Source organism: Pararge aegeria, chromosome 16, assembly GCF_905163445.1.
Source record: "Pararge aegeria chromosome 16, ilParAegt1.1, whole genome shotgun sequence".
NCBI classification, from domain to species: Eukaryota; Metazoa; Arthropoda; class Insecta; order Lepidoptera; family Nymphalidae; genus Pararge; species Pararge aegeria.
Window position 1 is genome coordinate 12,309,930 of NC_053195.1, and position 19,473 is coordinate 12,329,402.

General features: G+C 36.4%; 1 protein-coding gene across 1 annotated transcript in view; it reads right to left on the bottom strand.

The window, feature by feature from the left end:
- The window catches only part of LOC120630532 (CYFIP-related Rac1 interactor A), a 56,693-nt gene that overhangs the window by 15,665 nt on the left and 21,555 nt on the right, over window positions 1-19,473 (bottom strand). Inside the window, exon 2 of the mRNA XM_039899783.1 lies at window positions 1,132-1,263. Within this exon, the coding sequence (XP_039755717.1) occupies window positions 1,132-1,263 (132 nt within the window). The remainder of the gene's footprint in view (window positions 1-1,131; window positions 1,264-19,473) is intronic.

The window sequence follows — 19,473 nt, forward strand, 5'->3', positions numbered from 1 at the left end:
GATAGATCTAAGTACATAGTTATAGGACTATGAATTTATAAACAAAACATCCCGGCCGAGTCGCTATGTCGCTATGCCACACCCAATTTATCATCGGCGGAGTACACATCGGTTTAAATTACTTCCACTTAAAAGCTTCTATCAAATACAAAAACGAATTATAGCCCCCCCCCGCAATCTTACGTATAATATATAAATTTTAAATTAAAAAAAAAACTGACTTTCAATATTGTGAACCCTTTCATTTGATACCTATATTGGGGTAGTAGCGTAAAATATCTTCACATAACATCTTGGATCGATTAATTCACCTTTCAATCCGAAAAGGTAGGTATTTATTTATTTCATAATTCGTTAGGTTCGCAAACAAATTATAAACTGAAACTATTAGCTTAGGAACTACAACATTTATATAAGAATTATAGTGTAAACCCAATAACCGGGTAACCGGGATGAGTAGCTGAAAATAACCAAGTGCGGGTACGCAAGTTTAAAATGCTAAAATAAATAAATATATTATGACAATATACACACCGTCATCTAGTCCCAAAGTATAGCTTGTGTTATGGGATCTAACATGACTGACGAATATTTCTTTTTTATAAATTAATTCATATAAATACTTATAATATACACTGGCACTGAAAAACATTCACGTTCACCACACAAACAATTTCCAGTTGTGGGAATCGAACCCACGGCCTTGGACTTAAAAAAGCAGGGTCGCTGCCCACTATGCCAATCGTGCTTGTTATGAAAATTTTTGTTGTAACGAAAGAAAAACTTTATATTGAATAATGAAGTCGAAAACAAATAGAAAAAAAAACGGAATTTAAACTAAAATAATACATAAATGTATCGATAGATCAGTTAGATAAATAGCATAGAATTAAGAACATACAGAATCCTCAATTAATCATTATTGACTGCAGTGCATTATGTTTAAAAACTTCAAACGTTTAAAACATTATGAGTAAAATAAGCTTCAGCTGCTAAATGGAATAAAGTGACTGACCGCCTGCTCGATAAACAATACTAAAGCGGTGTGGTTTTTATGCTTCAATATTAGTAGTGTTAAGTGTCCACGGATTCTGGATGTCCTTAGTTCTGTGATAAACAGTAAACACTCACTTTATGCTCGTCGAATTTAAGCACGAACTCCAATATTTCAGCGAACTGTTTCACTAGCGCCTGCTGTTGTTCCAGATGCTGCGTGGGGCTCATCGATCCCCCAACAAGCGATCCCAAGAGGCGGGGCACTACCTGGAACAAGAGGAAAAATTCGTAATTTTGTCGCCAAAATAGACTTCACAAAATGATGACTTTATAATTGGAAAACAAATAATATTAAAATATTGGATAGAAGCAGGCGTAACTTTGCGGAAATCCATAATAAATAATGAAAATTAAGCTTAATTTGCTCCGCGAACAGCAGGGTAATCTGTATGGTGTAATTTATAATTTCTTCAATCAGTATACTCCACACCAAACAGATCCTCGGCAATGTACCCTCTACGCACGTTACGTAAGGACAACAATTATTGTAAAGTCAACATCTCCTGAAGATGCTCCGCTTTCGGAGCGAAACTTGCGTAGAGGGTACATTGCCGAGGATCTGTTTGGTGTGGAGTATACGGATTGAAGAAATTATAAATCACACCATACAGATTCTCCTGCTGTTCGCGGAGTATAGCAAATTAAGTTTAATTTTCATAATAATTAATATTAATAATAACGTTCAGTTCGGATAGAACTCCATAACTTGTTACAATTATCTTATCTATTCTTTCCTATTTTATTAATTAAAATTGGTCAAACATATCTCCTAATTAAGGTTAGTACCCTCTTGAGTACTTAGTGCGTACCAACTCAGTGCTCCATAAAGGGATTTTCCTATTTATTGCTTAATATTTTCAAAATACTGTTGGAGCTTCCGCGCATCCTACTCATCATTGATGCAGACCTTTTCCTCATGATTGCGTAAAAGTCATTAACTTGATTCTCCGCAAACATTTTTGACTGCAGAAGCGCGGCAGCCCCACCAATACTCTGAAGCCATTATTGTACCGTATACGTAGGTAAGTTATAGGCCCTCTGGGTGTATGACAAAAATATGTTTATTTATTATGGATTAAGCAACTAAAATATCAATTGCTTCAATGGTGAACGAAAACATCGTGAACAAAAATTTGCATGATGATTTTATGGAACTCTAAGCAAATCAAAATTACCGTAGATATACATTATAATACTATATTATAGAAGCGGTGATAGCACAGGGGTTAGGGCTTTGGCTTCACTTTCGATAGCACCGAGTTTGATCCCCGGCGTGCACCTTTTACTTAATACTACACATACCTACTAATATTGTAAATGTCAAAGTTAGTTTGTTTGTTACGCTTTCACGCAAAAACTACTTAACCGATCCTCATAAAACTTTGTACACATTTTCTTGGAAGTGTTAGAAGTAATAAAGGGTACTTTTTACCCCGACATTAAGCTCGGTTCGTTTGGAAGAGGGGATGAGTGTTTGACGATTTTACACTATAACTTCGACAAATTATAACCGATTTAAATAATTATTTTTGTACTATAGAGGTTATAATATGTGTTTAATTTTCCCCAAACTGTGGTTGGAGATAGAGAACAGAACTCTTCAGCGGACAGCAGCAAACCCCTCATTTAAGGCTTAGCGATACTGAATACTTTAAAATTTTCAAAAAACAAAATCAAACGCAGACGAAGTCGCGGGCAACAGCTAGTAATTTATTATTTTACGCAGCGAATCATTAAAGTCTCCTACGCAATCTGTCTTCTTGCTGAGGCTTCGATATAACAACACCTAATTGCACGGATACGCATATAAACGTAATCATCTTTACAACCAATTACAGAGCGCGGTGAGCGTGGGTGTTTTAGTCCACCACGCTGGTCCAGTGCGTTGGGCTCCACACTCCTTTTATAGTTAGTAATTGATGCAGCAGATTGACCTGCTTGGTCCATCAATAACCACGTTATAACGGAGCTTAAACAGAGCAGTTCCTCTCGCAAAACGTGAGAGGAACACATCCTGGTGTTGCCCTGTGTCAATCAACCTGAGGCGTGGATGTGAAGTTCCTGTAATAACACCAACACTCACGCCCTTCAGACCGGAACACAGCATTGCAACAATGCTGCTAAGCGGCAGAAATTAGCATGGTATCAGTAGGTACTTCTCCGGACGAGCTCTGTCACAAAATGCTCTACTTTTACTAAAACGCCTTTATTTATTAGCTTTTCAAGGAAAACAAACAGTACTATTACACATAAAGGTAATAAATAAATAAATATACTACGACAATACACACATCGCCATCTAGCCCCAAAGTAAGCATAGCTTGTGTTATGGGTACTAAGATGACTGATAAGTAATTATATGAATAATATACATAAAAACTTATAATATACTAGCTGTTGCCCGCGACTTCGTCTGCGTTTGATTTTGTTTTTAAAGTATTCAGTATCGCTAAGCCTTAAATGAGTATAGTAGTATATATATAACATGTGACTGTCAATTTATTATAGACAAATAATTTGCAATAAAATAAAATTGCGACTATAATTAAAGACCTAAGCTATCCTATCTCTTAAGTTGGACCAGACTGCTCACGGTGTGCAAATTTAATTTAAAATCGGTTAAGTAGTTTAGGAGTCCATCGCGGACAAACATCGTGACAGGAGATTTATATATATTAAGATAGGTAAACACCCAGACACTGAAAAACATTCATGTTCATCACACAAACATTGTCCAGTTGTGGGAATAGAACCCACGGCCTTCGCTCAGCAAGCAGGGTCGCTGCCCACTGCGCCAATCGGCCGTCAAAATAATGCCGTATTTTTGTATCACATAAACCAATGAAGTTTCCACAACTTGGTTATACATATAATACGATAACATTAACCACAATTGCTTAGGAATAAGTACGTACCAAGCAAAAATTTACAATATTTGCTTGGTAGCAGTGGCGTGCATCTCATAGATGCAAATAAGCAGTGCATACCCTGACCTCAGGGCCTCTCAGACCATAAGGACGACTTAAAATTTAAAGATTGAAAAAAAATTAAATAATTTATAGAAAACTATAAAAGCGCCATCTAGTTAAAACCGGCCGCACTTCTATGTAAATCAATGGACAAGTCCCGTGTCATGGTTTAGAACTAAAATAGACAAACTGCATAATATTTCGACTATATTTTAATTTTGAGTTGTAAACAGTATCCCTAAATAAAAAGTAACGCTTTAAATATAATTTAAATCTCATAAAATTAGCTGGGGTTTTCACGATTAAGTATCCATTGCCGGGCAAATCGTTTATTCGTCGCTCGAATTAATGCGCCGCGCCGCCGCAGTCTCCATAGAAGCACGGCGATTGAATGCATCTGTCGTTACTTGTGTGCACCAGCACACAAGGAAGTTCTGGTGTGTAGTGATATAATCGCGTGCGTGCTTACACAATATTTGGCTCTTTCTATGTGTGCGAGTTTTCCAGGTTTCCAGTATAGGGGTTTCGCTTGTGTGCAAATCTTAAAAGCACTGCTTACGGAAATTTGAAATCCAAATGTATGCTTTGTTTTTTTATAAGCACAAGTAATTTGCTTTGTTTGTTATTGTTTTAAACGGCAATAATTCTTTTTTGTAGTTAAAAAATTTATCAATGAATTTTATTACATTCAAGGTCTTTAGAAATTTATAAGTACCTAATTTGTTCAAAAAGTATATTAAAATAACCAAATTAAAAGTTGCCGAATTATGTTAAATAAATTATTAACGTATACCAGGTGCCATTGGTAACTGATGAAGTAATATTCTTCAAATGACAACTTTTAATAGCATTTGTGTACTAAGAAAATATTACGGACATATTTTGACTATGATATTCTCATTATCGCTGGCGATCGCTCAGCGCCATTATTGTTTACCTTTTACCTTCTGTCATAACAACTTATATTCACCGAATTAGAATTAATTACTGTTTTTTTCGTTTGCTGTAAGGTTGTTTGTAAATAGTTACAATTATTATTGTTAACATTAACCTTTGTGACAGTGTACTGTTTGTAAATGATTGTGAGGAATATTCTTAGTGTAAGAAAGTTCTTATATTCGGCGTGTGATCTGATGGTTCAGTGTGCTTGGAAAATGTAGGTAAGTTTAGAGCTAATTCTTAACTAACGTTTAATTGAGATTATTCGTAAAGGAAGGAATGCACCTACAAGGAGCGGCACGTAAAAAGAGCTCTGACTGACTTACAGAAACAGGCGAATAGCAGTGATCAATGTTTTGTTTCATTATTTATTTATAATAATACCTATGTTTGTTTATTGTTTACACTAAAAACATTATTTAATGTAATTGCCGCAATGGCAGACAATTTTAAAAACTCGCTAGTCGGTCGTCTCAGAGCTTACTATACCTACTGGAAATAGGAGATGATGAGAAGATCTACATGGGTATCACAAACAATGTTAGGTTAGGTACCTACTCACAAATAAAATTATACAGTAACATCAAAATAGCATGTTCAGTACCTATTTTTTTTTATGCATACCCTGACCGAAAACCCTATGCACGCCACTGCTTGGTAGGTACTATAAAAAAGAAAAAAAAATTAAATTAAAACAAAAATGAAAAACAAAAACTTTAAAGCTTGTAATATAATAGCCTTTCAGAACATTATCGAGAATTTATCTCAGGCATGTAGGTTTCCAAACGATATTTCTGTTTAACCAAGCTTTATTTTAATTGCTTAGAACGAACATAACTTAGAAAAGTTAGAGGTGGGATTCGAACTCGGCTCCCCGAAAATGAAGCCAAAGACCTACGAGGCTATCGCCGCTTAAACGTAATACGGGCTTAAAATTTAATCCGACGACGCTTAGGTCTAACTCTCGACTAGGCTCGAGTCTCGACCTACTTCACTGCGTTGTTTCAGTGGGAGTAAATGCATATTTGAGACGGGTTAGCTAAATGGCACATTGTTTGCGATGTACACATTGAGTCATGTAAAAAGAGCTGTGACAGTCTCACTTTGCAGGGGTTGATTTATATAAACAACAAACGAATGTCAGTGTTAAGCCTATCGTTTTTTTTGTACCGTTCTACAACGTGTAACAAAATACCGAAATAATATTGAAGGATGCACAAGTATATTTCATAAGGAAACACCGTGTGAAAATATTAAATCAAAAGAAGCATATTTATTTTTCCATACAAACAAATTAAAAACATTCCAAGTGTTTACTTATGACAACCCTAATGAAGATAAAATACCGAAACAAGCATAGTACCTACCAACGCTACGCGACGCGTACCTTATTACGTGACAAGAGTCACATGATTTTAATTTTGCATTTAATGTTAGGGCTGTATCTGATTTCATTCAGTAAAAAACTATGGCAGTGGTTTACTCAAAAGCTATTTTAATTTTGCATTTAATGATAGGGCGGTATCTGATTACTTTCAGTAAAATCTATGGCAGTGGTTTACTCAGCAACCATTAGGTTGTCAGTTTCACAGATAAGTCTCATAGACAGACGGTTCATAATGTACCTTTTAACCCTATGAAGTATTATTTCGGTTGTCATTTACTGTTGTATACGAGAGATTTTTTTGTAATTTGTGGTAGAGCTTTTTGGGCCAGATGTCGTCCGGGGATGTACTACCGCCATGATTATTTCCGCCACCAATCAGCATTGCTGTGTTGCGGTCTGAAGGTCGTGGTTACTGGCGTGATTACAGGCATATTGGGCTTAACATTTCTCCTCCAGCATAACATTTCCCTCAGGTTGGTGGACATACATCAGAATTTTCTGTATTCCGGTATTTGGCGAGGTGCCGTCAAGCAATATATCGTAGAAAACGATAAGGTTACCATTGACATGTTAGCCCGCTACCACTTAAAGGTTAACTTGTAAATAGTGAAATAAAAAAAATGTCTTTTTATGTGACACGACTCACTGCAATGTTGCAACGAGGTACGTGGACTGTGACGTGACGTGCAGTTCAGTAATTTGGCGCCGGTTGAATGAACGTGAGCGGAAGTTGTGTGAACAAAATACTGAGATGCTTTCAAAGTAGACCGTGTCAAAATTTGTTTGATTTTTTACTGGATTTGACTGGATTATATGGACGAGAAAATTGTGAGGCTATTAAGACAAGGAGACTGCACCTGATTACTTTGAAATGGATCAAGTTAGAAATTGGCATAAGATGAAAGCTAAAGGTATACGTATACCTACTTCTTACTAATGAACCCGAAGACTTATATTTTGAAGGGTAACTTCTAATAATTCTTGAGTAATATTATAGGATGTTAAACATCAAACTAAGACATTTAATAGCTGAGCAAACGAAGGAACAGCGCAGGTGGGCGATGCGGCGTGGTGGGTCACGGTGTAGAATAGCTGATGATGAAGATAAAGCTGCGGTAACCCACTACTACTTAATACTAAAGATGCGAACGTGAACTTTGTTTGGCTCAACTTCTGCACCAAGCTTGACAAGAGATATAGCTTAGTTGGTGGGTGGCAGTCGTAGGTTATTTTTATATCGAATGCAACAGATAACCGTTTCCGCGGATCTAAAAACAATAACCTTAGTTACGTACACCTGCCTTGCCTAGCGGCTCGTGAATAAATTTTGCATAGGTTTGAGGGAAATATCCGCGCTGTCCAAAATAATTTCCAAGGAAATAATTATAACATAACCGCAGAAAATAAGCTTTACCACAGCATAGCAGCATTTTTAATAATATGTCACGCTGTCCATAAACGAATCCCTTAAGTTTTAGGAACATCTATATTCACGCGGACGAATTGGCAGGTAACCATTATAAAATGATAGGTTTTCACTTCTATCATTATAAAACGAAAGAAAATGGTAAAAACTCTCAGTAGTAGAAAACATAAAAAATAAACATACGTACTAGAAAACTACGTGTTATATACACGCACATAGCAATCTATAAAACATATATGTCGGAAACGACAGGCCATTGGCCAATAAGCTTTCATTTGCTATACCGTAAACCACTAATCAATACTCTTCAAATAATGGCCGGTGCTTACGATCCTCTAAGAGTTATCTGCTTTTACACTTCAGTTTATTAAAATATCATCGGCTCTATATCTGCTTTATATCAGAGATAAATCATTCAGCGATTTCAAGGATTCAAGAATCATAATCTTGAATATTTTGCTACGGTTAAGACTTATTTCGGAACAAAATGAATAAATTAAATATATTTTCGAAGTCTATGCTGGACGCTATTTACGTATATAGGTTTAAAAATATATATTCTCAACTCAATCTGTTTATAATATGTTCAAGTTCATTAAGGTGCAATGTACTATCATTGCACCACAAGTGCAAAAAACAAGACAAAAGATATATAAACTAGGTTCCGCTTAATTCATTTGTGTTAAATCTAATGCTAAAAGTAGTTTACAATTGACGAAGTAAACAATCATTTGACTCGTACAAACATAGCTACCGGATGTTTACTGCGGAGCTGTACAATGTTACAACTTTACGCACTAGAATATTTATTTTAATTTTCTACGATATACTTGTCATCAGGATAAAGTTTTGTTATGAATTTTTTTATAACTATTATTCGATAATCAAATAAGAGGAACGAATAGAATGCGGTGCTCTGCTTGTTTGTAAACCTTTGTGAAAAGAAAGCACTAAAATACTTTTGGGGTAGTTTTTTTTTTTTGATAATTTTAAATGCTAAGATAATATACTTTTCTTGATCATTGTATTAAATATATACACAATTATGACTGTGAAATGCCAATATTAATGTTTGTGTATAACTGTTTTAATAATAGGTCCCATCTATTCTTAAACAAAATAAAACTATCCAAAAATATAACGCATGATAAATTTGAGAAAACTTTGATGTTCGGTTTTTTGTCGAAGGTTTAATCTTTGATGTTTTATGTCGGTTGGGAAATAGACCACCTTTGAAATCAAACTGCAGGTACAAAATAGAATTAATACCGGATGTTGACTGCAAAACTGAAGTAGATTTAAACAACTTTGAGTACTCAAAGATCTGACTTTGGTTCTCTGCCAAATACGTGTCAGCAGTACACATTTTTCTGGGTCATGTTTTTACATTAATCTGACGGCGAAGTTGCAGACAATTAAAATGCTATTGGGAATGATGAATCAATATTAATTGAGACATAAAAATACGTATCGAATACTGTACTATCCGATACTTATTTACGGCTTTTTGTAGAGTTTTATTTATAAAATGGAACGACGAAAAAACGAAGCCACTGCTAACTTCTGAGCTTATGGTGTTTACAGAAAGCAAATACATTCATCAAATTAAAATAAGTTGGTGTTGACATATCATTATATAAGCCAACGTCAACGTAATTTGTGGAAAACCGTCGTATATAAACAAAGGGTGCCCAACACCAGCAACCACGCCTTTCGGACCGGCGCACAGAAATGCTGGTGGCATAAATAATCATGGTAGCAGTACTTCAGCAGAGCTCTTAAAACTAAAAGCTTTACTACAACTAAAACTACTGAGAAATGCTGTCGGAACAAAACGATTTACTCCTAACTTGTATTATAAAAGCGTGCGTGAATTTGTTTGTTAATTATGCTGCTGTAATGAAATTTTTCATACGCGTTATCAAGGTGTGTGCAAAAAAGAACATAGAGTCATTTTCATCCAGGAAAAAAGTACTGTTTCCGAGATATGACGACCAGTTGACCCGAGTTGGTCTTGCAGAAATGATTTTACTTTTCAGTCTCGTATAATAGAGGCATGTTTTTTTGTTAATTCTTAAAAGAATGAGTCTATCCTAACAAGTTGGTGCCCTAATGTACTGGAATGGCGACCCCGCACAGGTAAACTCAGCGTTGGTTGACTCCAAACGGAGCCGCTGGAAACAAGCGGTCCAGAACCATGTATCTTGAAACTTCCTATAAAAGACCTATGTCCAGCAGTGGATATAAATGGGTTGAAGTGATGATGATTCTCCTACTAGCCAAAAGCCGTAAACAATTCGCCGAAGGAAATAATAATAAAACGTGAACGGGCAAATCGCTACAGGAAGTAATGCTTGTTTGGTCGATTATGTGAGTCGTAAGCTCGCAATCGTTGCAACTGCACCGAGCACTGACAAGCAATTATTCCTATTATTCCCCTTCCGTATCCTGACACAGATTGCTGTTGCGATGTACAGTTTAATTTATATCTATGCCTACTCATTTTTATCCTTCTCCTATCATAGAGGAAACCTTTATATGTATAAAGGGAGAACCTCTGTACTAGAAAATCTTAGGATGCTTATCCATTGATTATCCATTGATTATCCATACTTAAACGTCATAAATGCAAAAGTAAGACCGTTTGTTACCTACGTTCGGCTCAATAACTGCACCGATCTTGATAAAATTTGACGTATATATACGTCCTATGTCCATTCCCAGAAATGTCATACATAAATTATCGGCTCTGCTGTACAGACTGCTTAACAGGGATTTCACTCAAATTTTATGTGAAGGCAAAATGTGTTCCGGTGCAATGTCGCGTAGAAACCGATTAAGGGTAGTATTGGTTTAATATACCTGCCGTATCCCTTAAAATGTTAACCATCTTATACTTAGTGGAATAAAGAAAAAGGAGACGAGACTGGTCGTACAATTTGGTACGCGTACTTCGCCATATCATGTTAACGTAAAATGTTAGCTCATTATATCTGGAAAAACCTTGCAATTTCGTGCTTACGATGCAGATCCGCTGCAGCGTACTCTACCTTATATAATTGGGCGTTGATACATATATGTTTACATAATTGTAAGGGGACGGTGATAACTTCGTTCGCCAACCTAAACCTGAGGGTTCCAAACGCGCCCTGTTCTAAGAAGAGCCTACAACAAACTTAGCCGGGTAATTTTTTTTTTGTTATCACCATCTCACAGTAAATTAATATGAATAACAGCTATAAAGTTAGAGCAATTCACACCCAAACTTTTTTATAGCAATCTTTTAACATTATAATAAGACTTTTCTTTTTTGAGCATGAGCAGAGCTATCTATGATAAAAAGACCTAAGTCTTGGCAATGACTCAGTCTGGCAAGTAATCATATACTCCATAAATTAATCGAGATCGGAAATCGGATTTTGGGCAAAGCTTTTTAAAAATATGGAAAGGATTTCACAAATAAAGGTAAGTAGGTTAACTTTTCTTGAGTCACGTCGCGTCGTCTCAAGGAAGCGTTACGTCTTCATTACTAGGATTACGATTTGGCTTTAATTAAAAAAGGCTTTATCGCCCGCCTGCGGACGACGTTCTCATTATAAACCCAGGGAGTAGAAAACAAAGGAATCTTTCAACTACGGCTGCCAGGTTGAACGGAATTAAGGGAAAAGTAAATCCTTTTGATTTTCTTTTAAATAATATTGCGTCAGTGTCGTTTGTGAGTAATGTTTTTTTTACTACAATAGAGTGTAATGGTTTTTATTGTTAGCGTATGACCTTGCGACTGTGAAAGCAAAAAGTGTATAGACGGTTGTATAGGTAAGTCTATGAAATCCGAAATAATTACTTTTTTATTTGTAAACCAAAATCAAACTTTTAGGCTGCTTTGCAAGTCTATATTCCGTCAACTTTGGTATATAGTTTTACAAACACAATAATAATAAATACAAAAAATCCATAGGTAGGTACACGTATAATTTATGAAAAAAACCTCATAAAAATTCATATTTAAAAGCTATTAATTTGCGTTATATTCATTTATCGGGAATCCTGCAAATAAGCCAAAAGACCTATTTATTTTATAGTCCGTCGTGTTGAAGCCACTGTATCCATCCCAGCGCAATTGGAACCTTCTAATTCATTCAGGGATGACGACAAAGGACCAGACGTGATCGCAGATATAACACGGTATTGCCGACCCAACAACGATGTAGGCTTGCCCTGGAGTAAGATGCAAACATGCAACCTGCGTTGATACGCTTGCAGCGTCTGTTTTATCAGGTATTATATGTCCCATAAAGTAGATGCAGATGCCGAATCTACTAAAAAGTGTCGCAAATACTCAGGTATTTCGTTGTATTTCAAATAATCTCAGACGCAAGCCCGAAACGTAGTCAACAAATCGGTGGAAATAAATAAAAAACTTCACACTAAATAATTAAGACCTCCGTTTCCTAAAGCAGTATAATGTTGCCTCTTACTTCAAAGTATATAAACTATACGACGACGTATCTACCTTGCTCCACCAGCTGCTTCATAGCTGCGTAAAACCTGCCTCCTTAAAGGCGTTCATGATCGCTTCCAGCGTCCGTCTAATCATAAGAAATGCGCGTTCGAGCCAGTCTTGTGATTTTACGCTCGCATGACGCAAACTTGAACAGTAAACTTTAACTAAGAACGCCGGTGGGTTACAGAAGTGACCGTCGCTTTAGTGATATTATTTACGCATACCATTTATTCTTTGAAGATCGCGTCTAGCCTGTGACTAATCACATGATGCGCGTTCGAGCAACAGTCATGTGAATTTTCGCTCGCATAACGAAAACTTGAACGGCGCTAAGGACGCAGGTTGGACGCAGCGGCGTGGCCCACGCTTTAGTGATATTATTTATGCATACAATATTTACTGCGAGCGCCCGATTGTGCGCTTAATATATAATGTGGTGAATCAGACAGAGTGAGTTGAGTCATGGGCGTTGATCGTTTTCGAACATCCCGACGGCATCAGGGCTTGCGAACGTGTAAATAAAATATGGTAATATTTCGACATACGTGGTGACGCGTTATTTCGTCAATTTCAATTGCGATTATTAAATGTTTTTGTGGTTTGTATGGCCTCATTTCATGAAGCAGGGAGTCTTTATAATTAAATTACTTAAAATTTAAGTATGAAGTTCATATAGTTTTTGGATAACGATAACGACAGCATTATACCGTCGTACTAATGTTAGGAAAAGTTAATCCATTTATGATGGGTCTTTCACCAGGTAGAGTAGATTTCACTGGGACCGATATATACCTGCTTCATCCTTAGGAAATGCAGAATATTAAAAGTTGGACCAAAAATTTTAAATAATTTTAAGCTTTTTTATTCACAAATATACATTTGAATATAAGCGTTTTAACTGAAAACATTACAATAAAGGTGTATGAAACAAGAATAGAGGTTGAAAGCTTATAACAGGAAAATTATACTTACAAGAAAATGTTCGTGTACAACATAAAAACCAAATAGACAATAAGCATTATATACCTAAGTAAAAGCAAATTAAAATTATTCTTAGCTGACTGTTGCCCGCGTTCTACGACAGCGTTTATTACGGTATTTTACAAATCCCGTGGGAACCGCTTGTTTCCCTGATATAAAAAGCCTATGTTATTTCAACTATCTCTAGTATGCCAAAAATCAAGTGGATTTGTTGCTTATTCAGGGCGTAAAGTAAAGACACACAACCAAACAAAAAACACACATTCGCACATATAATATCAGTATAGATTTTTTAACAGAACAGAACAGATGCTCTGTTCTGAAAACTGCAGTGGACTATGCCCATTGCATCATCCTATCTTGAACTAATAAACTTATCCATATCATGATTTATAGTTAAATAATGACACATTTTAAATCAGTAATCTGTGCTAAAAACTCTGTCAGTGAGTAATTTACTATGAAATAGTCCATATCGATTGGTCTCGTAGCCCTAGACAGAATAAAGGATAAAGTGGGATTCGTTGGGGATGACGTAATGTTTCGTAAATGGTGCCGACTACCGAGGCGATTCGTGCACGTGTCCATCGAAGTAAAACAGGGATAAGTTATTTCACAGTTGTAGTTACGACCAGCGTAAATTGTATTAAGGTTGAGTTCATGTATTATTATTATCCCTTTGCCTATTAATGTGCTAGGCTATATACCTTCCGTCTCTCGTAATAGGAGAGAGGGAACTTATGCAGAATAATGAGTTATGACACTTTTTTATGACATGGTATAACTATCTTTATATATATATTTCTTGTGTGCGTGTGTATGTCACTGAACTCCTCCTAAACGGCTGGACCGATTTGAATGATTTTTTTGGTATGCGTTTGGGTGGCGCCCTGGATGGTTTAGATTCACAAATCAGCCCGACAGATGGCGCTGGGGTTCGCTAGTCTTTATATATATATTTCTTGTGTGCGTGTGTATGTCACTGAACTCCTCCTAAACGGCTGGACCGATTTCAATGATTTTTTTGGTATGCGTTTGGGTGGCGCCCTGGATGGTTTAGATTCACAAATCAGCCCGACAGATGGCGCTGGGGTCCGCTAGTTTTTATTATAAATATGGTACAATATTATACAGTGAAAATTCGGCTTTAATTGCTTCGAGGCACAGGGAAAACCAAATACCTAAACTTGGGAAACGAGCTCCTTTCGTGTTTCGCAATTAATTTTAAATACCTTCTTTTGTTCATAGGCTACGAATCGCTCGATAAAATTGTATAAATGCATTATTTTGTGCTATTATTGTCACCAAGGTGGCCATCGGCGTGCGTGGACGTGGATGTAATTCGTTGGCTTTAAGTGCTCTAGTACATTATTACTCAATGTATCGGCTGGTCTTAAACTGAATTATATGATAGGCAATCATGCGTTCTTATCGGGAAACAAGACAATGTAAGATTACAGCAGTATAATTTATCTATTTAGGCTAGGTAACGACAACCTCTCTGGTGTTGTAGTGAGCGCTATATATAGGTGGATCCCAGGTTCGTTCCCCGATGTGGGCTAACTTGGGAATTTATTATTTACGAATGTTCTCTGCTCTGGTTGGGTGGGAGGCTTCGCTAGTAGAAACCCATTGGGGGTATGGGTTTAATACAAATGTCATACCTACAAGTTAGATTTAAAAAACTTTTAACGTTATTTCTATCTTGAAGAGTATATACACTATATATACATACAATACACTATATATAAATACATACAATTCTAAAGTTGGAAAAGTACAATAATCAAGGGCGTATAACTCTTATAGACATTTAATAGCGTTTTTAATGTTGAAATATTCAAACCTTATTTGCAATTGCACTCTCAAATGATTTACGCATATATAATATTTCTTGCTGACGGATTGCCAAGGATATTGAAATCGTATTATTTGGTTTGGCTTTGACTTCTGAAATTGCAGCATTTACCGGTGGTTGAGTTTAGTAGAGAGTTTTAATTATTTTACCAGTAAGCCCTTGACTTTTATCTCACCTGCAGGGCTAGCACGGGCAGGTTACAATAATTATATCCCCTGATATAATTAACATGTCCACCTGCTAATGCACGGGAGCATGGAAAATGAGAAGTTTACCCCCGTTTATTATTACACATTATATATTATTAGGATACTAGCGTACCCAGCCCGCTTCGCCGGGCTAGATTTTGCTTTATTTTATTTAAACTATAAACTTACATCATTAAATTTTTAATTTAAGTCTTATAATATATTTAATAATTTATTTCTCTCCGTATTAATTCTCTTCTATTCTCTTCTCGAGCGGGTGAAGATCATTATCTACACCCATGTACACCCAACAATAGAATATCATCATAGTGAATAAAAGCTGTATTTGACAGTTTGACAGTTCAAAATAGGAGTGCTCCGATCGTCACCAAACTTTACAGGATTAATCGCCAGGTCAATCCGGAGATTCCCTGAAAGTTTCATTGAAATCGGCCCAGCCGTTTCGGAGCCTATACGGAACATACCCACCCACTTTCTCTTTTGTATATAGATAGATAGATAGATTATTTCCACAAGTGCGCCAATGCTCTAAGAGTACAGCTCTCGGAGAAGATACATTTTTATCCTTTCCCTGGGGAGATAGTTGTCTCCTGCCCATGCTAGCCGTACTGGTGGTAAGCAATGATGCAGTCTAAAATGGCAGCGGGCTAACCTGTTAGGGGTCTTACACCGACATGGTAAACTCCATACTGAGTGACCTCAAGCGATTCAACACTACTTAGTAGATTATAAATTTTTAGTAATAATTATTAGGGGTATTGCAATTTATTTTAAACGATATTCCTAGACGATTTCCGCGTGGGAGCAACTTGGGATCCTAACTTTCATCGGTCCCTATTGACAGATGTCCAATGCAAACATTAAAGGGATAAAGTACGTAAGGTTTAAACCGTATGTAGATCCAGTATCTAATATAGAATCTGCTTAAGGTCAACCGAGAGTCGATTGTTTCCGGCTAAATGAACTATTGATCTGTTGAGGACGTAGAGGTTAATTTCAACCCTTACGCGTACCCTCTGGAGTAAATAATAAACGAGGTATAAATAACTAAGCGTTTCTCTAAGGTCAACTTTATAACCGATTGGTTTGACTTTTATCAACACCAGGGTTTTTAGGTTAGGTATGGAGCACGAAGATATAATAAAATTTAAGTTTAAAATTGGAAAAACCCCCGAGACTCAACATAGTGTACACAGTGGCGGTACTACCATACAAGCCGAAAAGCCGGGCTTGCGTTACAATAAATATCTCTTTTAAATTTTTCTCGACTATTCCGAAATTAAATTAACAAAAGAATTAAAACTTGATAGCAATGAGGATATAAATACAATTTTTTGACTTTTGCTCAATAATGTATATACTCTTTGTCTACTTTACTGCAAGCACTACGTTACTCTGGCAGGTAGACTCTGTGGTAGCAACCAGCCGAACGGCGCGGCGCTACGCCGAACTATCACTATCGCGCTCTTCGCGTGTCTTCGTACGCGATCGGAGGTCCCGCTTTGTCTCGCTCACACTCATTTGCTTATACGGGGCTTTTATTTTACTGCTCTCTCTCATAGAAATTTCAATGTATTTAGCAGAGACAATCTAGATTATTTAATAATTTGGTATGAAGATCAAATGCCAGATTGCGAGTTGAAGTTAGTGAAGATGACCAGCGAGCTAATTGAAGCAACTTCGCGCGTGTTATTATTTGCGTTACAACTAGTTGACACTTGAAAGATTCATTATTATTGATTAGTAACTAGTTAGGAGTTTATTACTGTTTTTTTTTGAGTTGAATAGTGAATTTTACTGGTTTGTTTTCTTACAAATTATAGTAAATATTGTTAAATATGAGCTCCAATTGTGTGCAAATTGTTTCTGTGGCAAAATCAAAAATAATTGGCGAACAACACGTAAATTTAAAAATTGTTTGTTGGCTTTGCATATTTTTTTTCTAATGAAAAGAATGGTTGGAACGCGGCTGGTTACGACATTAATTACCAGGCATCATAAGAATTAAAGAGAGCAGAACTCAAAGAAACACTTGAGATTTCTATGATTACTTTTTAATTTTGGCAAACATTGCATAGAAACTTCTTTATCATAATTCGCGTGCTGACCTAGTAATCATATCTAGTATTTTTTAAAGCTTTGTTGATATTGTTTCTCATTTAGCACAACAAGAATGGTGACTTAGAGATCATGACGAGTTAAATTTGTCCTTTAGGTAACTGGGCTTGCTCAAACTCAAAACCCTAGGCACGCCACTGAGTGTACATTATTCTACTAGTAAAACCCTTTGATTTGTTTCTCATATTGACATAGTTGTGAAAAAAAGAAAATTAATAACAAATTCGTGATTCCATCAGCCATCTTAAAACGATTTACACCCAAAAACACACGCGCACACAAACACAGATTCACACACACACACACACACAAAATAGACACGTTAAATTAATAGCACCTCGTCGTTTTTGCGTCGCGGGTTAAAATGGGCCAAAAATCTACATCACGACCATTACTCTTCCTCCTATATTACGAGCTATATAAAAAATTTCGAGCAAAAACTTGCTTGTTTAATAGCGTTCCGGTATGATGCCGCGTAGAAAACAAACAACCAGGGTGAAATTGCACGCAATGGCTAACTTCTAGAGGTATAAAAAATATATACCAACGGTGGACGTCTTCCATCGGTTGAAACGATGATGATAACGCGCGTGTCTCGAAATCATAACTCATGCCGGCAATAATATAATTACATGCAAGTAACAAAAACTACATGCATTTTTAACATTCAATACGGCGTGTATTGAACGGTACTAATTATGCATTAACCGGCTTACGGTAAAATAAACATGCCTAAAGTATAAATTAACTGTGCTATAAAAAGCATTACCATTCGCACTCATAATTGAGTAGATAACACTGTATAGGCGAAGAGCTGGTAATATAAACTCTTATATTAAAAAAAATGCTTTTTAATGCTGTTTCCATTTTGAGAAAGTGCCTAGTGGGAGATTATCTACCTACGTTTACATATTCGATTGAGTGAACGTTACCTACAATTTGTTTGGTGTAGGTATTGGTAGCGCCATCAAGTTAAAATAATGTTTCCCAGCATTGTAACCAGATGGCGCTCTTTCAATACCATATAAATTGAAGTTAACTTTCACGCATTCGAATAAATAAGTATGCCAATCGATAGCCGATTGTCTCTGTTGGTTCAAGTGACTCTATCATCACACTTGGTGCCATGTTTTTGCATCGTCACTAAGTTATGCCACATTGTTGCATACTCACAGCCAGTTCTTGGAAGGTCGTTACAAAATTTTGTCAAATCTTATAGTGTAACAGATTAAAAAAAGCTATGAACTTTATACCTATTGCATTATTAAGAACAATAGATTTGTAGGTGAATCGTGAAAATTACGATTAACGTCGACAGACCACTCGTTCTATTTTTGGATTTGAAATAGAAATTCACACCTTTGCTGTTATTTGACAGTATTTCACGCAAGCGATTTTTATTAAAATTCGCACTGACCTAATATCAAATACGTAAGTGAAAATTAGTCAAAATTATGCATATTATTCACCATCATCATCATCACACAATAGAAAGGCACCTAATTTCTTCAAATTCCATTTTGCAATGTCTATAAATAGGAACAAGTTCTACGTTCGACGTCTAATAAATTGTAACTAACTACTACAATTCGTATTCTATAGGCCTAAATGTCTAATGCAGTGCTGCAATAAATCTAATAACCCATAAAGTAGGACGGCAATTGAACATGGCGGCCGGCTCGCGAACTATCTGCGTTGGGATCGTTTATTAAATTAACACCAGTTGTCATCCAGTTGCAAGATTTGAGCATTAATTTAGCTGTAAGATGGTAACAAAATGTAATTATGAGCATGGTCAAAATATGGTGTTGTTTATTCTCCAGAAAATTTAAACTGCGTGATGAAATCGGGAATGAGGAAATCCGTAGAAGAACAAGAGTTACCCAAATAGCCATGAGTCGCGAAACTAAAGTGGCGTGGCAATGGGCGAGGCACATAGGAAACCGATGTTGGTGTCCCAAGGTTTCTGTAATGGCGACCTGGTACCCGTAAACGCAGCGTCGATAGACCTCCGACCAGGAGGACA